At 51.0% G+C, this 17,157-nt stretch overlaps 1 protein-coding gene across 10 annotated transcripts in view; it reads left to right on the plus strand.

Moving 5' to 3' along the window:
- PCNT (pericentrin) overlaps nucleotides 1-17,157 on the plus strand; it is a 107,160-nt gene that overhangs the window by 80,044 nt on the left and 9,959 nt on the right. For 8 of the 10 annotated variants that reach the window (XM_070466928.1, XM_070466934.1, XM_070466931.1 and 5 more), the window contains 9 exons: nucleotides 3,206-3,400; nucleotides 4,708-4,881; nucleotides 5,487-5,682; nucleotides 6,432-6,654; nucleotides 6,944-7,094; nucleotides 7,510-8,103; nucleotides 11,103-11,308; nucleotides 13,394-13,496; nucleotides 14,105-14,281. In XM_070466928.1, coding sequence (XP_070323029.1) covers nucleotides 3,206-3,400; nucleotides 4,708-4,881; nucleotides 5,487-5,682; nucleotides 6,432-6,654; nucleotides 6,944-7,094; nucleotides 7,510-8,103; nucleotides 11,103-11,308; nucleotides 13,394-13,496; nucleotides 14,105-14,281 — 2,019 coding nt within the window. The remainder of the gene's footprint in view (nucleotides 1-3,205; nucleotides 3,401-4,707; nucleotides 4,882-5,486; nucleotides 5,683-6,431; nucleotides 6,655-6,943; nucleotides 7,095-7,509; nucleotides 8,104-11,102; nucleotides 11,309-13,393; nucleotides 13,497-14,104; nucleotides 14,282-17,157) is intronic. The other 2 variants (XM_070466936.1, XM_070466937.1) reach the window with 2 other exon arrangements.

The raw sequence follows: 17,157 nt of genomic DNA on the forward strand, positions 1-17,157 counted from the left end.
GCAAGGTGGATTCTTAACCACTGGACCATCAGAGAGCCCCCACTGTCCTGTTTTATTCAGGTAGTAAATGTCCACAGGGGAAACAATTTTGATGTTAAGTAAAATTTTCTTTGAAATTGTATTCAAAATGATACTGTTTTTATTCCTTTAAGAATTGTAATTGAAGTAATGTCTTCTAGCTGTTTCTTTTTTTTTAATATTCCTCAACTTTTTATATGACGGAAAACCTTAAAAAACACATTTCTGTTAGTGTTTCCAACCCAGGCAACCTCATATGAGGATTCCTATTTTTTAAAGAAGCCATTTGGTTGTTAATGACCATGTTTTATGCTTAGGCTTTGACATTTAGTAGTTGATACTCAGGTATTAGAAATGAAAGAAAGAAAGAAGCTCAGCAACGCCCTTTTGGGAAGTGCTGAGATGGTGGGAGAGAAACTTGGGAGTGGTCACCCCGAGGCAGCCTCTTCTATCAGTCGGAGCCCAGCTTCCATGTTCCCTGCCGGCTGACCCCATCCCGCCTCATGTCCTCAGCAGGGGCGTGTGGACCTCTTACCCTGCGCTGAGTCTCAGGAGCATCAGGCCGTCACAGCTCGGCCTGTCCTGAAGCTGGGGACCTGGTGAAGGTCCGGTTGGTGAGGGCAGAGGACCTTGTTTGCGACCACTGTTCTTTTCCAGTGTGTTTTTCAGAACATGTGGCTTCTCATCGTGTGACCCACAGCCTGCGGGCTCCCTGTCCACTTGACCCTCCGCGTCTCCAGCCCCTCCTTTCCTGTGGCTGCTGTTTGCATCCATTCTGTGTCATGTACACTGTTTTTTAATGTGAAATTGTTTAGGGTGTTAAAGATGAGTGCTTTCAAAGTAAACATACATCTTGGTGTCCAGCATATTTCAGTTTTGGGGCTGCATCATTAGAATTAGAGGAAAACCTGTTTCTGTTATAGCTGAGTGACTAGTTCTTCTTCGTCACAGGCCTCCAGGTTGCCCTTTTTGCATTTCCCTAAGGTGCCCTTGTGCAGCCTGTGAGTGCATGGCATGGGCTCGGTCCTGGTGCCCAGACGCGATGTCTGTGTAGCCCCAGCTTCTAGGGGGACAGCCCTGGGTGGGGGCTGCCGCCTTCCGCTCTCGGCTTCTGTGGGCAGGACAGACGACTGGCAGATGTGTCCCGTGTCCCATCACGCTGTAACTACCCCTCCAAACCCCAGTGGTGTGGAGGACCCTTCCTGTGCTCACAGACCCCGTGGCCGGGAACTCTGGCCGAGCTGGGATGTGGGAGGGCTGCGGTAGTCAGTGGTCGGCCTGGTACTGTCTGCAGGTGCCTCGCCTAAGCACAGGTGTGGACCTCGGGTCTCCCTCCTGGAGGGCAGCTTTGGTCCCGGAGAGCCAGGGAGCCACCCGGCGTCTCGCTGACCTGGCCGTGGGTTCCCCTGAAACGAGTGTCCACCTGAGGGAGCAGGTGGGACGCTGGACTGTAGGGTCTGTCTTGGAGCAGCTCATGTGGAAATTCACTTGTCTCTGACAGTGCTGGTGGTTGCTGCTCAGTCACCCAGTCGTGTCTGACTCTGTGACCTCATGGACTGCAGCTCACCGGGCTTCCCTGTCCTTCACCATCTCCCGGAGCTTGCTCAAACTCATGTCCATTGAGTCAGTGATGCCATCCAACCAGCTCATCCTCTGTCATCCCTTTCTCCTCCTGGCTTTTATCTGTCCCAGCATCAGGGTCTTTTCCAGTGAGTCAGCTCTTTGTGTCAGGTGGCCAAAGTATTGGAGCTTCATCTTCAGCCTCAGTCCTTCCAATGAACATTCATGGTTAATCTCCTTTAGCATTGACTAGTTTGATCTCCTTGCTGTTCACGGGACTCTCTTGAGTCTTCTCTAGCACCATAATTTGAAAGCATCAATACTTTGGCACTCCGCCTTCTTTATGGTCCAACTCTCACATCCATACATGACTATTGGAAAAACCATAGCTTTGACTATATAGACCTTTGTTGGCAAAATGATGTCTCTGCTTTTTAATATGCTCTCTGGGTTTGTCATAGCTTTTCTTCCAAGGAGCAAGTGTCTTTTAATTTCATGGCTACATAAGAAAGCTGAGTGCTAAAAAAATCAATGCTTTTGAATCGTGGTATTGGAGACTCTTGAGAGTCCCTTGGACTGCAAGGAAATCAAACCAGTCCATCCTAAAGGAAATCAGTCCTGCATATTCATTGGAAGGACTGATGCTGAAGCTGAAGCTCCAATACTTTGGCCACCTGATGGAAAGAACTGACTCATTGAAAAAGACCCAGATGCTGGGAAAGGTTGAAGGCAGGAAAAGGGGACCACAGAGGATGAGATGGTTAGATGGCATTAGCGACTTGATGGACATGAGTTTGAGCAAGCTCCGGGAGCTGGTGATGGACAGGAAAGCCTGGTGTGCTACAGTCCACAGGGTCGCAAAGAGTCAGACAGGACTGAACAACTGAACTGACTGTCACTGCCCTGATTTGGGAGCCAAAGAAAATAAAATCTGTCACTGTTTCCACTTTTTCCCCATCTATTTGCCATGAACAACATGGACCAGATGCCATGATCTTAGTTTTTTGAGTGTTGAATTTTAAGCCAGCTTTTGTACTCTTTTTCACTTTCATCAAGAGGCTTCTTCACTTTCTGCCATAAGGGTGGTGTCATCTGCATATCTGAAGTTATTGTTATTTCTTCCTGCAATCTTGATTTCAGCTTGAGTTTCATCCAGCCTGGCATTTCTTATGATGTACTCTGCATGTAAGTTAAATAAGCAGGTTGACAATATACATCCTTGACATACTCGTTTCCCAATTTAGAAATAGTCTGTTGTTCCATGTCCAATTCTAACTGTTGCTTCTTGACCTGCATACAGGTTTCTCAAGAGGCAGGTAAGGTGGTCTGGTATTCCCATCTCTTGAAGAATTTTCCACAGTTTGTTGTGATCTACACAAAGGCTTTAGCTTATCAATTAAGTAGAAGTAGATGTTTTCTGGAATTCTCTTGCTTTTTCTATGACCCAGTGGATGTTTGCAAGTTGATCTCTGGTTCCTCTGCCTTTTCCTCTGACTGCTATAGGAAGAACATTTGGTCTGAGCAGTGGACTCTGTTCAAAGGTTGTGGGTGTGCCTTCATGGGTGACAGCGATGGGAAGAGGCTTCACGCCGCTTTTCCTTCTTTCTGAAATGTTTGTCTGTTTCAGGCTTTGCTGCAGATGGTGTGTGATGAGAGCCACCACATCCTGGCCCTGTCTGAATACCGAGGACCCCCCCGCATCCTGAGCAGGAGCGAGCCCAGCGCCCCCCTTGAGTGCCTTCCAGTGGAGGGCCAGGGCCTGCTGGAGACAGTGCCTGCTCCCAGGGAGCATCCCACCCCCGGACCCCAGAAGGGAGAGAAGGTACAGGCCTTCAAGGTAAAGAAGAGAAGCAGTGGGCATGGAGCAGTCAAGAAATGGGAGTAAAGGGACAGAGGCAGGTCAGCGGTAGGCGGGGAAGCCGTGCCTGTCTGCCACTCTGTCACTCGCGTCCTCTGGGCTCCAGCCCCACGTCAGCACCTTCCTGACCCTGTTCAGGCAGGAGAGCCTGGGGGAAGAGGTGACAGAGCTCAGCTGGCCGCCCGTGATGGAGCTGGGTGTGGGGGTGGGGTCTGCGACCCCAGGGTCTCAGTGTCCGCCCTTGACTGAGGGGCAGCACGGAGGTGAGGCACAGATGCCACGTCCCTACCACAGGGAGCCGGAGGCCTTGGAGTGTGGCTGCAGCAGTGGGCAGACCCCGAGCGAAGAGGGCAGGTGGGCCCAAGCTCGCCAAAAGGCAGCCAGCCTGTGCATGGTCTGTACAGACACACCTGCACACACACACACACAAGGACCACATAGCTGCACCTGGCCTCCCCTAGCCCAAGCTTTGTGTACACACACACACACACACACACACACACACACGCAGACACACTCAGGGCCTGGCCTCCCCTAGCCCAAGCTTTGTGTACACACACACACACACGCAGACACACTCAGGGCCGGCCTCCCCTAGCCCAAGCTTTGTGGACACACACACACACACGCAGACACACTCAGGGCCGGCCTCCCCTAGCCCAAGCTTTGACACACTCAGGGCCGGCCTCCCCTAGCCCAAGCTTTGTGGACACACATGCATTCCACCTGCTCTCCCGTAGTCCTGGGCTCATGTATACACAGACGCACACACACACATGCTCAGGGCCTAGCTTCCCCTAGCCCCAGGGCTCATGTACACACACACACACACACACAACTCAGGGCCTGGCCTCCCCTAAACCTGGGGCTCATGGACACACATATGCACAGATACAGACACACACTCGGGGCCTGGCCTCCCCTAGCCCTGGGGCTCATGGACACACACACATATATGCACCCACACACACACTGACACTTGGCTGGCCTCCCCTAGCCCCTGGGATCGTTACACACACTCACACACACACACTCTCAGGGTCCGGCCTCCCCTAGTCTTGGGGCTCTGGTATAGCGATGGGAAGAAGTTTGCTTGCTGGCGTGCGTTCCGTCTTCACTGGGGTTGAGGGGTTTTCTGCCCCCAGAGGTACCGCTTGCTCCTCCTGTCAGGCTGCTTGAGGTCATGCATGTGTCCCTGTCAGTCAGGTGGGTCCTGTTGAACCTGCAGGATGCGTCTGTAGGAACATGGGTTTTTTGTTTCAATATTTCAGGCATCTTCCAATGTGGGCCTGGCCTGGAGGGGAGACTACCTGCAGGCTGTGCTGGAGGCCTGTGAGAAGGAGCAGGAGATGCTGAGCATGGAGCTGTGGCCCCAGCTCTGTGGCTTGGGCCCTGGGGGCTGCAGCTCCCTGCTCGAGAGGCTGGAGAAGGTGGTTCATGAGCAGGTAAGCTGGTGCCCCCACTTCCCCTGCAGCCAGTGCTGACACAGAGGGTGACAGAGCGTGCTTCAGATGTGAATTTCGGTTCCCATATTTCACCTGACCTTAGAGGCAGTGACTGCTCCTTTTTAATGCATGAATTCCATGAAATGGAAAACTCTATGCATTTATCTTCCTTAAGTATCTCTCTCTGTTCTGAAGATAACTGTTCTTTCCCTGAAAACAAATCAGCAATTCTAGGCAGCCCAGCCACAGGTTGTGAGCACTGAGCCCAAGGTCAGAGGGTTGACACCGCAAGGCCCTGGGAGTTCTGTTCCTGTCAGCCTCCCCATATCCCTCCCCACCGCCTCCCACCCCAGCAGAGAGGGTCAGGGTGCATGGCAGGTGTTGACCTGGCCCAGAAAGTGAGGCCAAGATGCTGGGGGGGAGAGCCTCATGCGATCTGAGGGTCTGAGTGCCACTGTGCCCACATTCAACCACACAGTCGTCACACACGTCCTGTGGCAGTGATCCTGGGAGCAGGGGCTGCTCCAGCCCTTCCCCCAGCCCTCGGGAGCCCCTCTCCTGCCGTGTCTGACATCCCCCTACCCTGCCTCTTCCCCCCGTCTCAGGGGGACCAGCAGGAGAGGTCGTTGGAGCACCTCTGCCTGTCAGACAGGAGCAGCCTGCTGTCGGAGATCCAGGCTCTGCGTGCCCAGCTGCGGATGACACACCTGCAAAACCAGGAGAAGCTGCAGCAGCTGTGCATGGCGCTGACCAGCGCGGAGGCCCGCGGGAGCCACCAGGAGCACCGGCTGCGCAGGCAGGGTGGGTGCGGCCGCGACACTCACCTGTCGGGTGGTGCGGGCCAGGCGGCCAGCCCCTCATCTCCCCAGGCCACCCAGTGCATGGTCTGCGAGCCTCCCTGGAGCTTGCCCGTGCACCTCTGGGCAGAGTTTGCGAGTGTTTTGCATCTCTGTTCCTGAGTGTCCTGGTCTATAGTTTTTTTCTTCTGGTTTCAGTGTCAGGGTGATGCCAGCCTCCTCCTTACAGCTTGAATAGTTCTCCAGCGAAGCCATCCAGGCTAGGTTCTCTGATGGGAGGAGTGGCAGGTGGGGTGGCGTTTCGGGGTGACCACGGGATGGTCACACCAAGCTTCATGCCCTAGGCAGGGTGGGCTCCTTGCTGGTCCATCTTGGCTGAGCTCCAGCCTCTGTCCCTGGGAGACCAAGGCCTGAACAGCACAGGGGTCAAGAGGGCATGTCCCCCCCTGCCGCCATCACATGACTCGCATGGCTGGGTGGTCCCACTTGCTCTCCCCCAGTGTCTCTCTGGATGCTCAGCTGGCCATGAGGTGAGACTGGCGGTGGTGTGAGCAGAAGGCATGTGTCCTGAGTATCCTGGTGTGGTTGTACACAACAACTTCAGGGTCACAGAAACTTCCTGTCTCCCCATAGCCGCCTCAAAGTGAACATATCGCATCCCCATTAGTTTGTTACTAATGATATGCTAAGTCATTTGTGCATTCACTTTGGACTCATGAATAATGCTATTTTAATTCGTTTAATCTTTCTTAGTTGAATTATTGGCGTATAAGGTTGAGCAGGAAAAATGTATAGCAAGCAACCTGCAGAAAACCCTGAACGAAGAGCAAGAGAAAGCAAATAATGTCCGAAAGCTGCTGGTGGTAGAGCAGAATGCTGTCAGAGACCTGAAGTCTGAGCTCTGCGAGTGTAGACAGGACAACGAGCGGCTGCTCAAGTCCCTCAGTGACGTGCAGAAGGAGGTCCTCCAGCTGAGGTACGGCCCTCCTGCAAGGCTTCCCCTTCTAGCCATCCTGTCTTCAGCCTTCTGGGCGAAACTCGGTGGCCAATGCTTGGTTCCCGCCACCTTCTTCCCAGCCTTGAAGTGAAAGGGGATGTCTGGAGCCAGATTCCCCCCCGTGTCCTGATAGGTGTGGGGGCATGCCGCTCTGCTCCCTTGGGTTGGTAGGGGGCGGGGACTGAATGCACAGCGGGGCCCGCCCGCCGGGTCCTGGGAGCCCCTGGCACTGGCCCACGTTCCTTTGAGAGCCCATGTCTGCACTCAGGTCCGTGCTGGATAGTAAGGAGAGTGACCTGCAGGCCGCACTGCGGCAGCTGGAGGGTGAGCGCAAGAAGGAGCAGGCCCTGCAGAGCCAGCTGGAAGAGGAGCGGCTGCAGCACATGCAGAGGGAGGGCCAGAGCGCCAAGACCCTGGAGGTGACGGGGGTCCGGCCTGGGGCCTGGCCGGGGCTGAGGGGAGTCTCCCACCACCTCCACACAACCGCTGCTGCGAGGCCAGTGCAGCTTCAAAGACTTGAGGGTGCCCCGCCCGTGTACCGAGGAGGCAGAGAGCCAGAGCCCCGTGGCAGCCATGTGCTTGTGCGTTAGGGGTGTCCCCCAGGCCTGGAAGAGCTGAGCACCATGTGGGGTCCGGGGCTGCGGGTTTGAAGGAGAGGCAAATTGGGTGGTGGCCCTGTCCTCGGAAGAGCGCCTCATGCAGAGTCACAAGGCGGGCGGTTACTGCTCGTGTCCCTTCACCCAAAGGAGAGTGTCAGAAGCTCTGGCTGTGAAAACTGGCCAGATGCTGTCACTCTTGGTTTGATCTTTGTCGCCTCGTTGTTCTCTGACGCAGGAGTTAAGGGCGTCTTTGGAGCAGCAGTGCGCCCAGAGCAACCAGCTGTGCGTGGTGCTGAAACACGAGCAGACAGTGAAGGAAAACCTGCGGCAGGAGCTGCAGATCGAGGCGTCACGCTGTGAGGCGCTGCTGGCGCAGGAACGCGGCCACATGTCCGAGCTGCAGCGGAGCCTGGAGGCTGAGCGGGACCGCACGCGCGAGCTGTCGGAGGCCCTGCAGCACGAGCGCGTCCTGACAGAACGGCTGAGCCGGCGGCCTCAGGAGAAGCCTGCACACCAGGCGCTGCTGCAGAAGCTGCGGGCTCAGGAGGAGCGTGTGCACGAGCTGGAGGTGGCGCTGGAGGCTGCACAGCGACGCGCCCTGGAGGCCGAGGCTCAAGTGCATCGCGAGGAGGTGGAGCGGGAGCAGGAGGTAAGTGCGGCGCCGAAGACGCCTCCGGAGACCCTGCCTGGAACGCGGGAGAGGCCGGCGCGGGGCCGGGGACAGATAGAGCAGGACGCATGCAAGGACTCGAGGACGGGAGCGGAGCTGAGGCCCAGCCGAGCGGACCTGCAGCCGTGGAGCAGGTGGCAGAGAGACAAGGAGACGCTGGTGAGCGCACCTGTCCTGGCCCCAGGCTGCCCCTCGGCCTGGTCACTGCAGCCTGGTAGCAAGTGGAGGTCAGGAGCTTGCATCCTCATACCTTGTTTTTTCCCAAGGTCGTTTTGGATCCTCAGGCCCAAGCAGTTCCATGTGTCTCCTTGAATGGCTCTTTGGCATCTGTGTTAAGACCCTTGGGATCTTGGTAGGAATTGCATTGAGTCTGCAAAGTGCTTTGGGGGTGCTGTCTCCTCAACAGTGTTAGGTCTTCCCGTTGGAGAAATCTGAGGTCTTTCCATTTATTTGCTCAGTTGCTTTATTTAGGTCTTTGTGTTATCACTTCAGGTGGTGAACCTTGCATTTCTTTTATTTATTCCTAAATGTTATATTTTGATGCTGTTGTAAGCGGTGTTATATTTTACTCCTGTTTTCAGATTGCTTGTTGCGACCGTGTAGCAATGCAGGTGACTTCCATACTTGGATTTGGTGTCCTGCCACTTTGCTGAACTGGCCTATTAGTCCCAATATTTTTAATAGATTCTTCGGAAGTTCAACATTGAAGACCATGCTTTTTGCAGAGAGATGTAGTTTTGCTTATTCCTTTCCTACCTGGAAACCTTATCTCTTCTCTTTGCCTGACTGCCCTGGCCAGAACCTACAAGGGTGCTGAAGCAGGCGTGAGGGCAAGGGTCTAGCCCCGTTGCCGATCTTGGGGGAGCAGTCCATCTTTTACCACTGACTACAATGGTAGTTGTTTGATTTTTGTCGCTGCCCCTTATCAGAGGAAGGTCCCTTCCATTTCTATTTTATTCAGTCTTTCTAGTTTAATATTGAGAGTACTGGATGTGCTCTTCCACTGTCTTTTGAGATTTACAGCTTTTGTGCTTCCGTTATGCTTCTGAATTGATTGACTTCCATGTTTTCAACCATCCTGGCCCTCTTGGGCTGCATTCCTATTGAATTTGGTGTATGTGCAGTGCTTAGTTGCTCAGTTGTGTCTGACTCTCTGCGACCTTATGGACTCCAGGCAAGAATACCGGAGTGGGTTGCCATGCCCTCCAGGGAGTCTTCCCAGCCCAGGGGTCAAACCCAGGTCTCCCACATTACAGCTGGATTCTCTACCCTGGTGGCTTAGACAGTAAAGAATTTGGTGTATAATTCTTTTTAAATTAGTGCTGAATTCAGTTTGCTAGTATTTTGTTAAGGATTTTGCATTTATATTTAGGAGCAATATTGCTGTGTAGTTTTCTTGTGTTTTTGGTTCTGGTATCAGGAAGGTCTTGGCTGTGCAGAATGGATTTGGAAGTGTTCCCTCCTTTATCTTTTGGATGGATCTTAATTTTAGATACATTATATGTCAACCAAAAGTATTTGTTTCTGAGGATATTATATTCTGTGTTTTCTCAAAATTCACTTTTATTTTGTTCTTTTTAAAAATACTTTTTAAAACATAGAAAAAAATTACCTTTATTATTTCTATCTTTGTGTTTTGCCAGATTCTAAAAGGTTTGTCTTTTTAATGGTTAGCCTGCCATAAAAATGGTCAAAAAATAAATACTAGTGAGATATTCTCACACTATTGAGTTCACCAATTTAAATTGCACAGTTCAGCAGTTTTCAGTATATTCAGAAGTTGTGCAGCCATCACTCAGTCGATTTTAGAACGTGTTCATCTCCCAAGATGAACCCATGAGCAGGCACCCCAGCCCTGGCAGCTGTTGACTGATTTCCACCCCTTCTGGATGGTTCGTATCAGTGAATCATGAGGTGTAGCCTTCCGTGTCTGGCCCTGCTGTGGTGTTTTCCAGGTTCACATGTGGTGTGTGTGACTGATGCATAGTGTTTCTTGCGGGGTTAGACAGCCCTAAACTTAGTCATGTTTCATCACCAGAGGTCTCAGCAGTGGAGGGGTCATCTGGGGCTGTGGCAGAGGGCAGAGCCTGGCCCGGGGGTTTCCTGACGGAGGAGCTGAAGTCACGGCCCTAGGTGGGGCTCTGGTCATTCGGGGACCCCAGAGCGAGTTCCAGGTTTTGTGCATATGGGGGCTGTCTCCCCAGGAAGAGGGATTTGTCATTTTCACCTGCTTTTCAAGGGGCTTCCCAAACCTTATCCAGGGACTTCTGCTAGATCTCTTTTTTTTTCTTTCATTAATTTTTTTTTTAACATGTGGTAACATAGTTATTTAAAAAATAAATACACAGTATTTTCCAAGTTAAATTATTAACTGTCCTTCACAATGTACCTTGATAGGTATTTTTTTTTTATTAATAACTATGTTGTCATTTTGGTGTTATTTTTACTGCAGGCAGTTAACTTGATCCAGATTATGGGGTCTTTTTCTGGCCATAATGGCCCAGGCTTCTGATATTTACTTCTGGGCCAATTTCTTTTTTTTTTTCTTTTTTTTAAACAAATCAGCAGGTCCCTCGGTTTTGTTCCTTTTTCCTCATTTGGAAAATCAATAAAGACTGCCATTTCCTGAGGAGGTGCTGGGTGGAGGGTAGGCCCAGCCCGTGTGCCGGCCTGATTGGGGCAGGCCAGGCCTGCACCTTCTCTGTCCGGTCCTGCCCTGTCCTGCCTGGCTGTCTTCGGTTCCCTGGAGCCCCCCTCCCTCGGGCACTGGTCCCGGGCACCAGGCAGGAAGTGGCCTGGTCCCTCCGCAGTGGAGGACAGGTCACACGGGGGTGGCAGAGGGCCTCATGACCCAGCCTGGCCCCTTGTTGCTGGGGCGCCTGCAGAGGCAGAGGGGTGCCCGGGCTGTGGTTTTGCCCCACCCCCACCCCCACGTACATCCCATCCTGGGCCCTGTCTGGGGGTCCTTGAGGCCTGCTGGGCAGCTCGTCTGGGGCAGGGCCATCCTCTCCTGACTCCTCCCCCAACTCAGCGCGGTGCCCATAGTCTCTGCCTGGAGCACGTCCTGGTCGGCCCAGGCCGGGAGGGCAGCCTCCGTGCTAAGCCCTGGGCCCTGTCTCTGCCCTGGGCCGTGTGTGAGGTTGCTTCCTCGCCTGCAGCGGGAGCTGGAGCTGCAGCGCCAGCGGGATGAGCACAAGATCCATCAGCTGCAGCGGACCGTGCAGGAGCTGCAGGCACGGGTGGCGCTGCCCAGCGCAGAGCCGGAGCGCCTCCGCGAGCAGCAGCGGGGCCTGGAGAAGGTGCGGCAGCAGCTGCTCTGCGCCGCGGGGCTCCTCACCAGCTTCATCAACCAGACGGTGGACAGGCAAGTGGCTCAGGGCCCACCCCCTGCTGCCTAGCACCTGCGGTGCCAAGAAAATCCTGCATTTGGGGCATGCCTTTGATTGAGGTCCAGGTCTTAATGAGACAGACTCTTTCTCATCCCACATGTGTGGATAAATTCGTCCACAGTGTTCTCTTGAAAGATGACCACAGGATATGGGTTTCGCCTTCTAACATGACAGATGATTGGGTCTCTCCACACCCCTTTATACGTGCTCCCCACCCAGAGCGTCTGGCCCAAACCCAGCACTCCAGGGTGGGGTGGTGCCCTGTGTCTCTGCAGGGTTTGCCTTGCCTGAGGCCCTGGGGCTGCTGCGCCTGGCATATGCCTCTGCCTTGTCGAGGACCTGAGACCCTGCTGTTTGGTGGGAAAGAACATTTATTTGCCTGTTGGGGTCCGTGCCCCAGCAGGATGCAGGGGAACCCTCAGGATGAACGGCGTCGGCGAGTGAGAGAGAGAGAGAGAGAGAGAGAGAGACCAGACCGGGGTGTGCAGCAGAGTCTGGCAGTTGCTTTATTTTTCACTGTAGCCTTTATACCCTAAGTTGGTACATTTCTAAGGGGAGATAAGCATACAGACTCAGATTAACATTATATCAGCTTGTGCTTCACGAAACCAGGTGTGCTCTGTATATTTTTGTTTATGAGAGTCTTTTCCCATAGATTTTTTGTACATTATCTTCTGGCCTTGAGCTTAGCAGAAAACAGAAAAGTGGCAGTCTCATGATTCAGCAGGTTGCAATATAATAGAAATACAATCCTGTTAACATAAAAGTCAGTCTTTTTGCAGAAGTTCTCAGCTAAATTTTTCTAAAAAGTTCAGCACACAAAGACTCTGCGGCTCCCTTGAGGCAGCCCCTGTTTAGCACTCCTGGTTAAAATTAACAATTATCTTATTGTTTTTACACTAGGGCTAAACTCTTATTTTTCTAGATCTCCAACTATATTAACAATTGTTTCTACTGCACAACCTCAGCACATTAACAGCAATCAAATGTTGATCCAATAACCATTTTTAAAATAATATTTTTTGTGTTCTCTATTAGGGCTTCCTCACCCCCAAAGGGCTCTGTGCCTACTAGGGCCTTTTTTATGGTTAATCTCTATGTATAATATCTTTTGGCTTTCAGCCCTGTTGACAATTTATGGCTTGCACCTGGTGTAACTTTAAGCAACTTCAATAGCCGACCCTGTCTTTTTTGTGGTTAATCTATTTTCTTTCTATTAAGTGTCATCTCCATGGGAACTAGATAGGATTACATTTTTACAGAACAGAAATGCAAAGGATTGCAAAAACAGCAGATATAGCACAAAACAGGCTCTTAGTCTAAAAGTTAACTACCTGCAAGAAGTCACCAGCTAATCTCTTGCAATGGGAGCACACATTTATCAAACAAGCCAGAATGCCAGCAAAAGGGTTTGAATTAAAGCATTTCCTTCATCCCTGGCCCCTTCATAGGGTACCAGCGTCTAGGAAGTTTATTAATTAGGATTTTAAGTTGGTCTTTATTCAGTGAAAGAGGAGCAGGAGAGCTCTCAGCAGGCAACACAAGAATCTGCAGCAGGGCAAACAAGAACAACAGAAAAGGGGGGAAGATACAGGGTGGGGTAGAGGCCGAGGCCAACCTGGAGGGTCCCTTGTATCCTGAACGGCCTTGCGTGTCAGGTTTTTCCCTCATGACCTCGTCACGGGTGGTATCTCCCACAACGGCTCCCGGCATTTGCCCTTTTCTGAGCATGCAAAAGCTCAGCCACTACAGCCCCTCGCCTGTAATTGAGTTTAGTTATTGGTGCGGTGAAGTCTAGCTTAGAACAGCTGACCACCTCTGAGTAGCCGAGTCAGAGTCCCAGCAGAGAGCAGCAGAGGGAGAGGGACAGGCTGAGGGAGCCTCCGGTCAGTGGCTGGCGGTTTCGGGCTTCACAGGCCGCCCACCCCCAGGCTGCACTCTGTCCTGGCTGCCACAGTCACTGCGGAGCACCCTGGGTGCTGTGTGGAGTACCTGCTTGGCTTTGGGTGTCTGCCACTGGGAGCTGTGTGCACCTGCTGAGTGTCTGTGTCCTTCTCCAGGACGATCAGTGATTGGACATCGTCGAATGAGAAGGCAGTGGCGTCTTTGCTGCACACGCTGGAGACACTGAAGTCTGAATTGGGCACGTCCAGCTCTTGCCGGGTGAGACCAGCTTTCTTGTTCACTGTGGCCAGTCCTGCCTGCCCCCCATCAGCCTGTTTTACGGTTGGCTGAGGGCACTGTCCATGGTACCCATGGTGGCGCTGGTCTGTCCTGCCCTGTGGCTGATGGCCTGGCCCATCTGCTGACCCTGCACTTGTGCTGAGACCCTGGGCTGAAATTGAGCTGCCCATCAGCTGTGTAGGGGGCCTTCAGGAGTCCTGACTGCTGCTATGCATTCCTGACAGAGTTCTGTGACAGGTAGGACAGTGCAGGCAGCAGGAGGGCTGACCCGCCATGCCCACTGGCTTGGAAAGAATGAGCCTGTCCTGAAGGGGCCTTTGGCGATGAGCATGCTCTTCCCACAGCCGTTCATGCGCTACCCCTGACAAAGGCACTGTCGGAGCGGGTTGTGTTTCCTAACACGCTTCCCCGGCCGATGCCTAAAGGAATGTGACGTGATGCACTCTGCCCAGCCCCTCAGACTTGCCACCAAACGCAAATATGTTTAAAGTTCAAATCCCTGGAAATAGCCATCAATGCAAGCCACAAGTAGTGTGCATGCCTTTTAACTAAACACTGTCAGACACTGATCTTGTTTTCGCTTCAAGAAGAAAACAGCAGCGGAGCTGCAGACCCAGCTGGTGGGTGTCCTGCTGGACAGTGAGTCCCCGAGCAGAGCGCTCAGCACAGTGACGCGGGAGAAGGCAGAGCCGTGCACGGCCTTGTCACGGCCGGAGAGGGCACACCGGGCTCCGAGGACCTTGCAGGAGGGCTGCACTCGCAAGGTATGCTCCAGGGGCCCCGGGGGCCTCAGGCCACACCCGGCATGCCGGCTCTGCTCACGGACAGCGATGTGTGCACGCCCCAGTGACGCTCCTCGGGACATGGTGCCTGGCACCTGCTCACGAGAAGAAGTTTTGACCAAGAATTGAATAATCTGATGAACTTTCTTAGAGTTTTATTTGACTTTCGTCTAGTGAAAATAATAGATAATTTTCTTTGTTGTGTCATTTGATAGACACTTTCTCAGGAGTGCCTTGTTTTTTTTCTTTTTTTATATTTAGGTTTCCTGTTGGCAATTTGCTTTTATTACTTTTTTTTTTTAAAAAACAATGGAAATGTTTCCAAATTATTTTAAAATTTACATTGAGTTAACTCTGCCTCTTGGTAGTGTGGTGGCCACCTCTAAGTGGGATCACGGGGCTGGGGCCTTTGAGGGGCCATTCGCTTCTTTTGGAAAGCACTGGAGGTCCATCAGGTGGAGTGTCCACAGCTCAGTCCCATCCATTATTGAGTGGCTCTGCCTGGCACGAACGCGCCTCAGCTTATGAGTGTGGACACGGGTTCCTTTCTCTGTGTGAACACCCGGCTGGGGCACTGCTGTGTCCAGTGCTCACTGTGTTCAGTGTCCAGAGCTTTCCAGAACAGCTGCCTTTCAGTAGGGTTCCAGCTTCTCTGCCTCTTTGCGTTTAGTGTTTTACCTGTCATCTTGGCAGAATGCTGATAGATGTGACGTGCTGTCTGAGGATCTTCTTTGGAGAAGTGTCCATTAAAGTCTTTTGCCTCTTCTTCAGTTGGATCATTTGTTTTCTTATTGTTGAATTTTGAGAGTTCTTTACATGGTCTGAATATAGCTCCTTTGTCAGAAATATAATTTGCAAATATTTTCTCCCCATCTGAGATTGTTCTCCTGTGTGTTGTGTCTTTTGCAGAACAAAAGCCTTTAATTTTGATGCAATCCTGTATCAGTTTGTTCTTGTATGGGTCCTGCCAAGAGTCCTAGAGTTGTTCTTTTTATGTTTAGGTCCATGATCTGTTTGCAGTTCGTTTTGTTTTGGTTTGAGGGTAGGTAGAGGCCTGTTTTATGCCTGTTGATATCCGACACTCCCACACACTTTGTGGACAAGATTTCCCTTTCTCCCTGAGTTGTCCTTGTACCTGTGTCCAAAGTTATTCAACAATATTTGTGTCTTTATGTCTGGATTCTTTGTTCTGTCCCACTGGTCTATATGTCTGTTCTTCATGAGCTGCCTGATTAATGTAGATTTATAATGTAGAAAAGGCAGAGGAACCAAAGATCAAACTGCCAACATCATTGGATCATAGAAAAAGCAAGAGAATTCCAGAAAAACATTTGCTTGTGTTTTATTGACTACACCAAAGCCTTTGACTGTGTAGATCACAACAAAGTGTGGAAAATTCTTAAAGAGATGGAAATACCAGAAAACCTTACCTGCCTCCTGAGAAATCTGTATGCTGGTCAAGAAGCAACAGTTAGAACTAGACATGGAACAACAGACTTGTTGCAGATTGGGAAAGGAGTACGTCAAGGCTGTATATTGTCACCCTGCTTATTTACATGCAGAATACATCGTGCAAAATATTGGGCTGGATGAAGCACAAGCTGGAATCAAGATTGCAGGGAGAAATATCAATAACTTCAGATATGCAGATGATACCACCCTTATGGCAGAGAGTGAAGAGGAACTAAAAAGCCTCTTGATGAAAGTGAGAGGAGAGTGACAAACCTGGCTTAAAACTCAACATTCAGAAAACTAAGATCATGGCATCTGGTCCTGTCATTTCATGGCGAAAAGATGGGGAAATGATGGAAACAGTGAGACACTTTATTTTGGGGGGCTCCAAAGTCACTGCAGATGGTGACTGCAGCCATGAAACTAAAAGATGCTTGTTCTTTGGAAGAAAAACTATGACAAACCTAGATAGCATAGTAAAAAGCAGAGACATTACTTTGCCAACAAAGGTCCGTCTAGTCAAAGCTATGGTTTTTCCAGTAGTCATGTATGGATGTGAGAGTTGGACCATAAAGAAAGCTGAGTGTTGAAGAACTAAATGCTTTTGAACTGTGGTTTTGGAGAAGACTCTTGAGAGTCCCTTGGACTGCAAGTAGATCTAACCAGTCCATCCTAAAGGAAATCAGTCCTGAATATTTATTAGAAGGACTGATGCTGAAGCTGAAACTCTAATACTTTGGCCACCTGATGTGAATAACTAACTTATTGGAAAAGACCTTGATGCTGAGAAAGATTGAAGGCAGGAGGAGAAGGGGACAACAAAGGATGAGATGGTTGGATGGCATCACTGACTCGATGGACATGAGTTTGAGCAAGCTCCAGGAGTTGGTGATGGACAGGGAAGCCTGGCACATGCCATGGGGTCACAAAGAGTTGGACACAACTGAGTGACTGAACTGACTGATATTATGGTCAGATAGTGGAATGCTCCATTTTTTTTTCTTCTTTTTCAAATGATTTGTTTAGTTCCTCTGTTCTTCACTATAAATTTTAGAATCTTGCTGGATGTTTTGACTGGGATTGCATTCTGTACATCAATGTGGGAAGAATTAGAAAGGTAAAATGGTACAGCCACTTTGGAAAACAGCCGAGCAGTTCCTCAAAACAGATGAGGCTGCTGTCTTCATCCTGCAGTCCTGCCTCTAGGGCCTCCCTCAGGAGAGATAAAAATACAGTATGTCCACATGGAAACTTGTGCACAAGCTTTCTTATTGTCATTATTCATCCTTCCAAATATAGGATTAATCCAAAAGTTCATTAATTGATAAATGTGTAAGTAAAATGTGGTATATCAGTAAATGGGGGCTTCTCTAGTAGCTCACTGGTTAAAAAATACACCTGCAGTG

Source organism: Odocoileus virginianus, chromosome 4 (genome assembly GCF_023699985.2).
Source record: "Odocoileus virginianus isolate 20LAN1187 ecotype Illinois chromosome 4, Ovbor_1.2, whole genome shotgun sequence".
In the NCBI taxonomy this organism is placed as follows: domain Eukaryota; kingdom Metazoa; phylum Chordata; class Mammalia; order Artiodactyla; family Cervidae; genus Odocoileus; species Odocoileus virginianus.